Below are 12,854 nucleotides of genomic sequence, written 5' to 3'. Positions count from 1 at the left end.
CGCATGTTTCTATCTCTTTCCAGTCCAGAGAAAAAAAATCGGAGGCCTTAGAACTTGAATGCACCTTGTATAATACAGTACTGATGCTCCAAGAAAATTAACATTCTGAAAATCACACTGAAAAGCTTAATAACAGGTCAAGGTCTACTTCACTGGGAATCTGGACTTACAAATGTGCACTTTAAATGTGCACGTTTTAGTATGGTTCATGAAATTCGGATGCTCCGTTCAATGTTTTACATACACATATGTACATACAGGATTCCTACGACTTGGTAGCTGTGCTAGCATGGTGTAGCTTGTTATCTGCACTCTCTGGCAACTGCAGAAACGAACGTATTTCTAACAGGCACGGGAAAATATTGCAAATGGTGGTTTGAAAAGTGTTTCTTTCAAAGTAAATATCCTTTTAGATAAGTTGAACTATGTGCGAGAGTGTTCCATGGATTTCTTAAATCACAGAGCGTTTGACTCTCATTTAAAAGTCAACTCTTTGATGATGAGCCATTTAGAAGAATTTCGAACCCTGAAGATCAGACATTTATGTCATTATTAAAAATTTTACTGGTACATTTGTGTGATATATCTTAAAGTGTAACACCCGCAAAAAAGATCAACATTATATGCAAAGCTTAGCTTCTCTTGCACCTTATTAACCTTAGAGACCATTATTATATGTGAAAGCTTTGCTTTTCTTGTAGCAACATTATGTATATTAATTTAAACTATTAACTTTCCCTGTTTGTGTGTTTGTGCTACTTAACAGTAATGTTGCTGTTGGCTGACTACATCACGTGTCCTATGCTCTGAATATGCGGCATTTAATGGAATTCTAATGTATACTTTCATAATACGAAAATACGCAGTGTATATGTTGCTGTACATCAAAGATACTTCCAAAACCTGTCTTTTTCCCTGAGTTTTGTTTTCTAAAGTGCTGGGAAATTCTGTGCCCGTGTATAAAACCAAAACCATTCAAAGGACTGATAAGTTTTGCAGTTCTGAGGGAAAATGTACTGTCACTTAACAACAAAAAGTGTGTTTTCACCTGGGAGGAAGTGTGTTTTTAACCGAGAAATCCGGGAATTTTTTTTTCTTGTCCACATATACATCCTGAGAAACACATCTCCAGGGCATAGACATCCCTGAACCATCTGTGCTCCCTCTGCGATATATTGCTAATGTGAAATCCAAACTATATACAGCACATCTCCAAAATTGAAACATTTAATCTCCAACACCTGGAAGAACATTTCAGACATCACCTCCATAAATTGTCCAAACTGTTGACGTCCTACTCCAGGCCTGGAGCACCCATCACCATGCTTTCTACCTACGGTGAACCCCCATGTCAACCTCTCATAACAGTTTGCTAACTCTCTCCCAACACTCCACGAAATACAGAGCCCAAACTAACCCAAAACATTGTTGTTGACCTTTCCACCAAAAGCCTCAACCCCACAGAAAGTTCATTCCTATCCAAAGGCCTCACCTTCAACCTCAAGCTTAAGTTTAACTGTATTGAACTTATCAAAGACCTACTCATCTTCTCCCAATTCCTACAGTGGGAAGGTTTCTTTGTTACCAATCCCTCAAATCAAACTTGACCTAATCCCAACATAGAACTTTGCTTCTCCCACTTCATACCACCATCCAACTGCAACCCCTCCCCCTCCCTTCCACCCTCCTCTCGCACCTGACAAACCCTATGGAGATCATACTCCAGGAATTCTGTACCGCTAACTTGACCTCAGCACCATTCCCCAGGTTCCTTCCTAAGAACAATAAGCTCTCAGCAGAAGAAAGAACAGCCATTCACTACCTGTGGATAAAGACGGAAGGCTTCCACAAAACTGTCTTGACTCCTCCAGGTACGAGAGCTTGAACATAATCTCCTATCCCTACTGAAATCCTAGGCCCACCCCAAAACCTCTTTCCTGAGTCCGTCTCCCTTCTCAAAGATATGACACCTTGCACATCTACTTTCTACATGCTTCCCAGAATATAGGAACCAACAATCCTGGGCACCCCATTGAGTTGATTATTGTGGTCCTACACACCATCGAGTTGATTATTGTGCTCCTACTGAAGGAAATTCCACTCTCATTGACCAACACCTCCAACCTTTTGCCCTAAACTTAGCCTCGTACATCAGAGATACTAACTTCCTTCACCCTAGATCCGTGTGTGTTACTGTTTACGTAACCTCCATGTACACCAACATCTCTTATGTCCATGTCCTTGCCACTATTGCACAAGTCCTTCAGATTTCAAACCCACTACCTCATTCATCATACACCTTCTAACTATATCCTGGCACACAACTACTTCTCCTTAGAGGAGAAAACATGTAAACAAACCTGCAGCACAGCCATGGACACCAGTATTGCACCCTCCTATGTCGACCTTTGTATAGCCAGCCAAATCACCAAACCTGTTGTCTGGTTCAGTTTCATTGATAATGTCTTCATGATCTGGACTCTGGAATAAGACACTCAATCCTCATTCCTCAACAACAACACCACCACCACCACCATCCCTCCAGTCTGCTTCATCTGATCCTCCCCAGCCCAACATGCCACCTTCCTGGATTTTCTACTCCTCTGATGGCTCTATCCACACCACTGTCCACATTAAATCCACTAACCTCTAACATTAACTGTATTACGACAACTGTCATCCCATCCATTCGAAAAAATCACTCCCATACAGCCTGGCCACCTGTGCATGGTTTATCTTCAGTGACAAGAACTCTCTTGCCCAGTATGCTGATGGTTTCATCAGGTTCTTCACAGACAGACCTACCAACCCCCTCCCCCTGCCTGCCACTCCACCTCATCACCAAACCTAGTTTGTAAACACATTTCTCAAGTCATATTCTCACATACCCCTAATTCTCCCACCACTCTCAAGGTTCCAACTACAAAGGACTGCCCCCGTCGTCAGCCAGTGTCACCTGGATTTGAACAGCTGAACCATATCCTTTGCCAGGGCTTTGATTATCGATCATTATATGGGAAAAATAGGGACAGACTGCCCAAGATCCCTCCTAAAGTGCCATTCCATTGCCTGCCCAATCTAAATGACATCTTGGTCATCCCTATGCAATCCCTGTTCCTGTCCCATGTCATATACCAGATCTACTGTAATAGCTGCACAGTTGTTTATGTTGCTATGACAACCAATCAGTTGTCCATCAGAAAGAATTGCCACGACCAAACTGTGTCTAAGAACAGATGCCTAGCCTGCCCATCTGCCCCCTGTCACTTCTTCATTCGTAGCCCGGAAACCTGCTGCCTCCATCCAATCTGGTAGCTACCCATCCCAACTCCTATTCTCACCTCCCCTATCCACCCCTCTCAACAGAATCCCCACCCCGTCCTAGTCCACCTGCTGAAATTCAGTCCCAACAAGGTGTGCGCACGCGCACTGTAGCTTGACAAAGGATTTATTCCAAAAGCTAGCAAAAGTTTTCTCTCTTTTGTGTGTGTCTGTTGGCATCTCAAAGCTTCTGCTATTTGGTGACTGGTTTCCGTTCCTCCTAAGTTATTTGCATTGCACCAGAACTTTCCTACATGTTTATAATCATAGTACAAGACCACTGCTTTTTGTTTGGTTTTAATTTGTTTGCAATTATCTTGTTGTTGATATGGCACTGTCTCTTCCCTCAGAAAGAAAGATTGAAAATAATTTGTGTTACCACTATTTCATTTTGTTTTGGTCTTGTGAGGATCACATTAATTTGATAAGCTTCATTCCTTCTAGTCTTTATTCTTGTCCAGTATTCCTTCATTCTCATACATGGCAAATATCTTTGCTCTTACTGTCCAAGAGGTTTTTCTCCTTGGTCTAATTCTGTTCTGAAAACCTACGACAGCCAGAATTTTTTGTCACCCTGTCTCTCTTTTTCCTTTATTCTTATTTATTCCAAATCATTGTGTACCACTTGTATACATCATACTTTGGTTCTCTTGTTCACGTAGCTGATACCTATTGCCATGTTGAAACTTGTTTTGTTCCTGGACCACAATTGTTTCTATGATAGCGCAAGCTTTTAATGAAAAGTATGGAAACAAAATGCAAGAACTCTAATTCAGTAGGGGCCTGTATGATATTTCAATATCACTGGAGGCAGTAAAGAACAGATATTGTGCCCAAAAGAAAGGGGTGATTTTGGTGGCGGTAATTACACCAACAGCCTTCCTCTTCTCATCAAGCGTATTTAGTTTGCATTAAAAATGGCATCTCCTGTAACAATAAACAATTAGTAGGTCCATTTGAGTAACACACCATGCACAGTAATGTGTAAAATTAGTATTAATAATAATTTTGGAAAGAAACTTCAGATATTGATGATTCCATGCTTGGTGACAGTGTTGACTGTTGAGAACGTTATAGGAACATGAAAAGTGATGTCTAGCTTATTGGAGGAGCATTTGACATCACAACAAATAGTTTATTGCTCATAAGGAAATATTTTAAGAAGTATAAGTATGTGAAGATTGAACAGTCTTCTTCACATGATAACATTTTAAAGTAGTGATGTGATTTATTAATAATGATTTGGTTGGTTGTCTTTTTTTTTCGTCTTGTCATATTTTGACTTCAATAAGAAGAAATAAATAGCGTTTTGTCGGGGGGGGGGGGGGGGGGGGGGGACAAATGTCAAGTCACGGACATGGAAAAACATCAGGAAGAGCTTCCAACCTGAGCAAGATGATTTAATAATGCTACTATGGAAAATACATTTGAAACAGGAATATTGCATTGAAAAAGCTTCACCACTGGTTGTGTTAGAAATAATGTGGAGCTGATGAACCTTTGCATATGAACCTGTAAATAATTTGGTACTTTAAAAGTGCCCAACACACACAAGAAATACTGCAAAATATTAAAGACTGTAATACGGACATCAAAGCAAATATATTACAAGGAAAAGATAGTCATATCAGATAACAAAATAAAGACAATACGGGACATAGTGAAGGAGGTGACTGGTAGAACCAGACATGAAGAGGAACAAATAGCATTAAGAGTAAATGATACATTGGTGACAGATGTGTACAGTGTTGCAGAGCTTTTTAACAAACATTTTATAACTGTTACTGAAAAGATGGGGTTGTCAGGTTCGGTAGATGCTGCTATGGAATACCTCAGACCAAACATTTCAAGTAACTTCCATAATATGAATTTGACCCTCACTACCCCAACCGAAATAATGTCCATCATAAAATCTTTAAAATCAAAAACATCTAGTGGGTGTGATGAAATATCAACAAAGTTAATTAAAGAATGTGATTCTGAGCTAAGTAACATATTAAGCTATCTGTGTAACCAGTCGTTTATCAGCGGAATATTTCCTGAATGGTTGAAATAAGCTGAAGTTAAGCCACTGTTTAAGAAGGTAGGTAAAGAGATAGCATCAAATTTCCGTCCAATTTCACTGTTGCCAGCATTCTCAAAAATTTTAGAAAAAGTAATGTACAGTCGGCTTTATAACCATCTTATCTCAAATAACAAACTGTCAAAGTCACAGTTTGGATATCTAAAAAGTTCTGATATTGAGAAGGCTATCTACACTTACAGTGAAAATGTGCTTAATTCATTAGACAAAAAATTGCAGGCAACTGGTATATTTTGTGATCTGTCAAAGGCATTTGATTGTGTAAATCACAATATCCTATTAAGTAAATTAGAATATTATAGTGTAACAGGAAATGCTGCAAAATGGTTCAAATCTTGTATCTCTGGCAGGAAACAAAGGGTGTTATTAGGAAAGAGACATGTATCAAGCTATCAGGCATCATCCAACTGGGAACTGATTACATGTGGGGGTCCCACAAGGTTCCATTTTGGGGCCCCTCACTTTTTCTTGTGTATATCAATGACCTTTCATCAGTAACATTACCAGATGCCAAGTTCGTTTTGTTTGCCGATGATACAAACATTGCAATAAATAACAAAACAAGTGTAGTCTTAGAAAGATCAGCTAATAAAATATTTGTGGACATTAATCACTGGTTCCTAGCCAATTATTTGTCACTTAACTTTGAAAAAACACACTACATACAGTTCAGAACTTGTAAGGGGTGTCCCACAAGTATACGTCTAACATTCGATGACAAGAAGATAGAAGAAGTGGGCAGTGCTAAATTCTTGGAATTACAGCTAGATAATAAATTCAACTGGGAGGAGCACACCACAGAAGTGCTGAAGCGTCTTAACAAATCTCTGTTTGCAATGCGAATTTTTTCAGACGTAGGGGATATATAAATGAAAAGGCTGACATACTATGCTTACTTTCATTCCATGTCATTTGGGATTATTTTTTGGGGTAATTCATCAAGCCAAGCTTAAGTTTTCCGGGCACAAAAACGTGCAGTAAGAGTTATATGTGGTGTGAACTCGAGAACATCCTGCAGAAGCCCATTTAAAATATATCACTTTTTAAACCAACAGCTCAATTCATGGAATCAATATTAGAAATAAGAATAATCTTCACAAGGATTTAAAGTCACTTAGTCTTGTACAAAAAGGTGTGCATTATTCAGGAATACACATTTTCAATAACTTGCCAGCAGCCATAAAAAGCTTAACAACCAATGAAATTCACTTTAAGAGAAGCCTAAAGGATTTATTGGTGGCCAACTCCTTCTACTCCATTGATGAATTCCTCAGTAAAACCAACTGATTTGTGTATGTATATATATATATATATATATATATATATATATATATATATATATATATATAGTAAAACCAACTGATTTGTGTATATATATATATATATATATATATATATATATATATATATAGAGGGAAACATTCCACGTGGGAAAAATTATATATAAAAACAAAGATGAGGTGACTTACCGCACGAAAGCACTGGCAGGTCGATAAACACACAAACAAACACAAACATACACACAAAATTCAAGCTTTCGCAACAAACTGTTGCCTCATCAGGAAAGAGGGAAGGAGAGGGAAAGACGAAAGGAAGTGGGTTCCCCCTAAGGTAAGTCTTTCCGCTCCCGGGATTGGAATGACTCCTTACCCTTTCCCTTAAAACCCACTTCCTTTCGTCTTTCCCTCTCCTTCCCTCTTTCCTGATGAGGCAACAGTTTGCTGCGAAAGCTTGAATTTTGTGTGTATGTTTGTGTTTGTTTGTGTGTTTATCGACCTGCCAGCGCTTTCGTTCGGTAAGTCACCTCATCTTTGTTTATATATATATATATATATACATATACACAAATCAGTTGGTTTTACTGAGGAATTTATTGGTGGCCAACTCCTTCTACTCCATTGATGAATTCCTCAGTAAAACCAACTGATTTGTATATATATATATATATATATAGAGAGAGAGAGAGAGAGAGAGAGAGAGAGAGAGAGAGAGAGAGAGAGGGAATCATTCCATGTAGGAAAAATATATCTAAAAACAAAGATGATGTGACTTACCAAATGAAAGTGCTGGCAGGTCGACAGACACACAAACAAACACAAACATACACACAAAATTCAAGCTTTCGCAACAAACTGTTGCCTCATCAGGAAAGAGGGAAGGAGAGGGAAAGACGAAAGGATGTGGGTTTTAAGGGAGAGGGTAAGGAGTCATTCCAATCCCGGGAGCGGAAAGACTTACCTTAGGGGGAAAAAAGGACGGGTATACACTCGCGCGCGCTCGCGCACGCACACACACACACACACACACACACACACACATCCATCCACACACACATCCATCCACACACATATACAGACATATATATATATATATATATATATATATAATAGAGGGAAACATTCCACGTGGGAAAAATTATATATAAAAACAAAGATGAGGTGACTTACCAAACGAAAGCGCTGGCAGGTCGATAGACACACAAACATACACACAAAATTCAAACTTTCGCAACAAACTGTTGCGTCATCAGGAAAGAGGGAAGGAGAGGGGAAGACGAAAGGAAGTGGGTTTTAAGGGAGAGGGTAAGGAGTCATTCCAATCCCGGGAGCGGAAAGACTTACCTTAGGGGGAAAAATGGTATATGTGTGGATGGATATGTGTGTGTGTGCGAGTGTATACCTGTCCTTTTTTCCCCCTAAGGTAAGTCTTTCCGCTCCCGGGATTGGAATGACTCCTTACCCTCTCCCTTAAAACCCACATCCTTTCGTCTTTCCCTCTCCTTCACTCTTTCTTGATGAGGCAACAGTTTGTTGCGAAAGCGTGAATTTTGTGTGTATATTTGTGTTTGTTTGTGTGTCTGTCGACCTGCCAGCACTTTCATTTGGTAAGTCACATCATCTTTGTTTTTAGATATATATTTCCTACGTGGAATGTTTCCCTCTATTGTGCAGGAATGTGTTCATTGTAAATAAGTATTATAGTAGTTGTATTACATGTTTATTACCTTATAAATAAATAAAAAATAAATAAATAAGCTTTTTAATTTTAAATTCAGTGCATTAGTATTTGTAAAATGACTCTTTCATATAGTGTTCATTAAAAATTGACGATCATTCCACTTGGGACCTGTGGAATGGTACATTAGCTTATTTGTTTTAGTTTTAAATATTTGTCATGTATTGTTGTTTTTCTGACATGTTCCACATCCTGGAGGACCTCCTCACTACAGATCAATTGGAATGAAAGTAAATCTAATCTAATCTAATCACACAAGTTTGATCTAATTTTTAAGCATTTCATACGAATTTCTGTGTTAGTGTACTGTGTTATGTCCTAACTGCTCAGTGAAAAGGTCTTCTTTCTCGATAAATAATATCACATCATGTTTCAGATGAAATCATGGCAGTCATTAAACTGGATAATCAAACAGTTGCTCAAACCAATTGGCGTCCTTGTTCACAACAAGCATGGGATCAGAGGTATGTTAAGTATTTTAAAATAAATGGTAATAAGTGGAATGTTATATCTGTGTTATATCTTTCGACTTAACTAAAAAACGCAAAATGCCATGCCTGTCCTAACAATTGCACTCAGTTGATATTGTCAAATATGTTACTTCTTGCTTTACCATTCCCTGATTCTAAACTTGTGTGATAATGTAAGTTGCCTTATTGCAAGCTGAGTTGGCTAAAAAATGTATGTTTTTAGTTACACCTATGTTAAAACATCACAGTTGTATGTAATTGTTTTATTGATCATTATTGCAAGTTGTCTGTTACGTTGTTGAAGTATCGGTAGATACATGCTATAGAATATCTTTCACTCGCTTCTTTTTTTCTACTTTGGTGACTATTTTCAACAAGCTTATGAAAAATCATGCAAAATAATTTAGTAAATAAAAAAAAACCATATATATTTGACAAACTTTCACTGCAGTGTAAAAAAATAGTTTGATATTTAAATTCCCCCCCCCCCCCCCCCTCCAATGACCCATGGACCTTGCTGTTGGTGGGGAGGCTCGCATGCCTCAGCTAAACAGTTAGCTGTACCATAGGTGCAATCACAACTGAGTGGTATCTGTTGAGAGGCCAGACAAATATGTGGTTCCTGAAGAGGGGCAGCAGCCTTTTCAGTAGTTGCAGAGGCAACAGTCTGGGGGGTTGACTGATGTGGCCTTGTAACATCAACCAAAACGGCCTTGCTGTACTGGTACTGTGAATGGCTGAAAGCAAGGGGAAACTACAGCCGTAATTTTTCCCGAGGGCATACAGCTTTACTGTATGGTTCAAAGATGATTGCATCCTCTTGGGTAAAATATTCCAGAGTTAAAATAGTCTCCCATTCGGATCTCCGTGCGGGGACCACTCAGGAGGGTTTTGTTATCGGGAGAAACAAAACTGGCATTCTAAGGATTGGAGTGTGGAATGTTGGATCCTTTAATGGTGCAGGTAGGTTAAAAAATTTAAAAAGGTAAATGTATATGTTAAAGTTAGATGTAGAGGGAATTAGTGATGTTTTGTGGCAGGTGGAACAAGACTTCTGGTCAGGTGAATACAGAGTTATAAATACAAAATCAAATAACGGTAAATGCAGGATTAGGTTTAATAATGAATAAAAAAAATAGGGATGCAGTAACCTACCGTGAACAGCATATTGAGCGCAGTATTATAGCCAAGATAGACAATGGAGCCCACGCCCACCACAGCAGTACAAGATTATAAACCAACTAGCTCTGCAGATGTTGAAGAAATTGAAGAAATGTGTGATGCGGTAAAAGAAATTTTAAATAGAATTTGATAGTAGAAAAAGGAAGAGAAGGAAAAATACTAGTTAAATATGTACTGGGGGTAAGGAATGAAAGAGGATGCTGCCTGGTAGAATTTTGCACAGAGCATAACTTTATCATGGCTAACACTTGGTTTAAGAATAACCAAAGAAGATTGTATTTGTGGAGGTGGCCTGGAGACACTGTAAAGTTTCAGATAGATTATATAACTGTAAGACATTTCCAGGGCCAGATGTGGACTCTGGCCATAATTTATTGGTTATGAACTGTAGATTAAAACTAAAGAAATTGCAAAAAGGTAGTCATTTAAGGAGGTGGGACCTGGATAAACTGAAAGAACTAGAGGTTGTAGAGAGTTTCAGGGAGAACATTGGGGACTGGTTGACAAGAACAGGGGAAAGAAATACAGTAGAAGAAGAATGGATAGCTTTGAGAGATGAAGTAGTGAAGGCAGCAGAGGATGAAGTAGGTACAAAGATGAGGGCTAGTAGAAATCCTTGGGTAACAGAAGGGAGATCGAATTTAATTGATGAAAGGAGAAAATATAAAAATGCAGTAAATGAAGCAGACGAAAAGGAATACAAATGTCTCAAAATGGGATCAACAGGAAATGCAAAATGGCTAAGCAGGGATAGGTAGAGGACGAATGTAAGGATATAGAAGCTTATATCACCAGGGCAAGACAGACACTGCCAACAGGAAAATTAAAGAGACCTTTGAAGAAAAGAATGAATATCAAGAGCTCAGATGGAAAACCAGTCCTAAGCAAAGAAGGGAAAGCAGAAAGGTGGAAGGAGTCTGTAGAGGGTATATACAAGGGCCATGTACTTGAGGACAATATTATGGGAATTGAAGAGGATGGAGATGAAGGTGAAATGACAGACATGATACTGTGTGGAGAAGCACTGAAAGACCGAAGTCAAAACAAGGCCCCAGGAGTAGACAATATTCCATTAGAACTACTGGTAGCCTTGGGAGAGTCAGCCATGACAAAACTCTTTCATCTGGTGAGCAAGATGTATGAGACAGGCGAAATTCTTTGAGACTTCAAGAAGAATGTACTAATTCCAATCCCTAAGAAAGCACGTGTTGAATGCTGGCCGTGGTGGCCAAGCGATTCTAGGCACTTCAGTCCGGAACTGCGCGACTGCTATGCTCGCGGGTTCGAATCCTGCCTCGGGCATGGATGTGTGTAATGTCCTTAGGTTAGTTAGGTTTAAGTAGTTCTAAGTTCTAGGGGACTGATGACCTCAGATGTTAAGTCCCATAGTGCTCAGAGCCATTCGAACCATTTGAAAGCAGGTGTGAAAATTACTGAACTATCAGTTTAATAAGTTACGGTTGCAAAATACTAACACAAATGCTTTAATGATGAATGGAAAAACTGGTAGAAGCTGACCTCGGCGAAGATCAGTTTGGATTCCATAGAAATATTGGAACATGCGACCCTACGACTTATCGTAGAAGATAGGTTAAGAAAAAGCAAACCTACATTTCTAGCATTTGTGGACTTAGAAAAAACTTCTGACAATGTTGACTGGAGTGCTCTCTTTCAAAGTTTGAAGATGGTAAGTGTAAAATGCAGGGAGTGAAAGGCTATTTACAATTTGTACAGAAACCAGATGGCAGTTATATGAGTCGAGGGGCATGAAAGGGAAGCAGTGATTGAGAAGGGAGTGAGACAGGGTTGTAGCTTATCCCCAATATTATTCAATCTGTGCATTTAACAAGCAATAAAGGAAACCAAAGAAAAATTTGGAGTAGGAATTAACATCCATGGAGAAGAAATAAAAAAGTTGAGGTTTGCTGACAACATTGTAATGCTGCCAGAGACAGCAAAGGATCTGAAAGAGCAGCTTAACGGAATGGGCAGTGTCTTGAAAGGATGATATAAGATGAACATCAACAAAAATAAAATGAGGTTAATGGAATGTAGTTGAATTAAATCAGGTGATGATGAGGAAATTGGATTAGGAAATGTGACACACAAAGTAGTAGAAGAGTTTTGCTATTTGGCGAGCAATGTAACTGATGAGAGTCGAAGTGCAGAGGATAAAAATGTCAACTGGCTATTGAAAAGAAAGAATTTCCCAAGAAGAGAAATTTGTTCACATTGGGTATAGATTTAAGTGACAGGAAGTCTTTCCTGAAAACATTTGTATGGGGTGTAGTCTTGTATGGAAGTGAAACATGGACAATAAACAGTATAGACAAGAGGAGAATAGAAATCTGGTGCTATAGAAGAATACTGAAGATCAATGGGCAGATCACATAACTAATGAGGAGGCACTGGATAGAATTGGGGAGAAGAGGTATTTGTGGCACATCTTAACTACTATAAGAAGGGATTGATTGGTTGGTAGGACATGTTCTGAAGTATCAATGGATCACCAATTTAGTATTGGAGGGAAGCGTGCAGGGTAAAAATGATTGAGGGAGACCAAGAGATGAATACACTAAGCAGATTCAGAAGGATGTAGGTTGTGGTCGTTATTCGGAGATGAGGCTTGTACAGGATAAAGTAACATGGAGAGCTGCATCATCCCAGTCTCTGGACTTAAGACCACAGCAACAGCAGCAACAATAACAACAGCAACAGTTAAAAAGTTACAGGAACATGTTGTGCATGAATCAGTAATCCAGATTGGCTGTACAGGCAAAATA

General features: G+C 38.9%; 1 protein-coding gene across 3 annotated transcripts in view; it reads left to right on the top strand.

Moving 5' to 3' along the window:
- LOC124612286 (serine/threonine-protein kinase N) overlaps positions 1–12,854 on the top strand; it is a 311,276-nt gene that overhangs the window by 221,342 nt on the left and 77,080 nt on the right. For all 3 annotated transcript variants that reach the window (XM_047140393.1, XM_047140394.1, XM_047140392.1), the window contains exon 8: positions 8,796–8,883. In XM_047140393.1, the coding sequence (XP_046996349.1) occupies positions 8,796–8,883 (88 nt within the window). The remainder of the gene's footprint in view (positions 1–8,795; positions 8,884–12,854) is intronic.

This window comes from Schistocerca americana, chromosome 4 (genome assembly GCF_021461395.2).
Source record: "Schistocerca americana isolate TAMUIC-IGC-003095 chromosome 4, iqSchAmer2.1, whole genome shotgun sequence".
In the NCBI taxonomy this organism is placed as follows: Eukaryota; Metazoa; Arthropoda; class Insecta; order Orthoptera; family Acrididae; genus Schistocerca; species Schistocerca americana.
The sequence above is the reverse complement of the archived record's forward strand: the minus strand, read 5'-3'. Positions and strand labels throughout refer to the sequence as shown.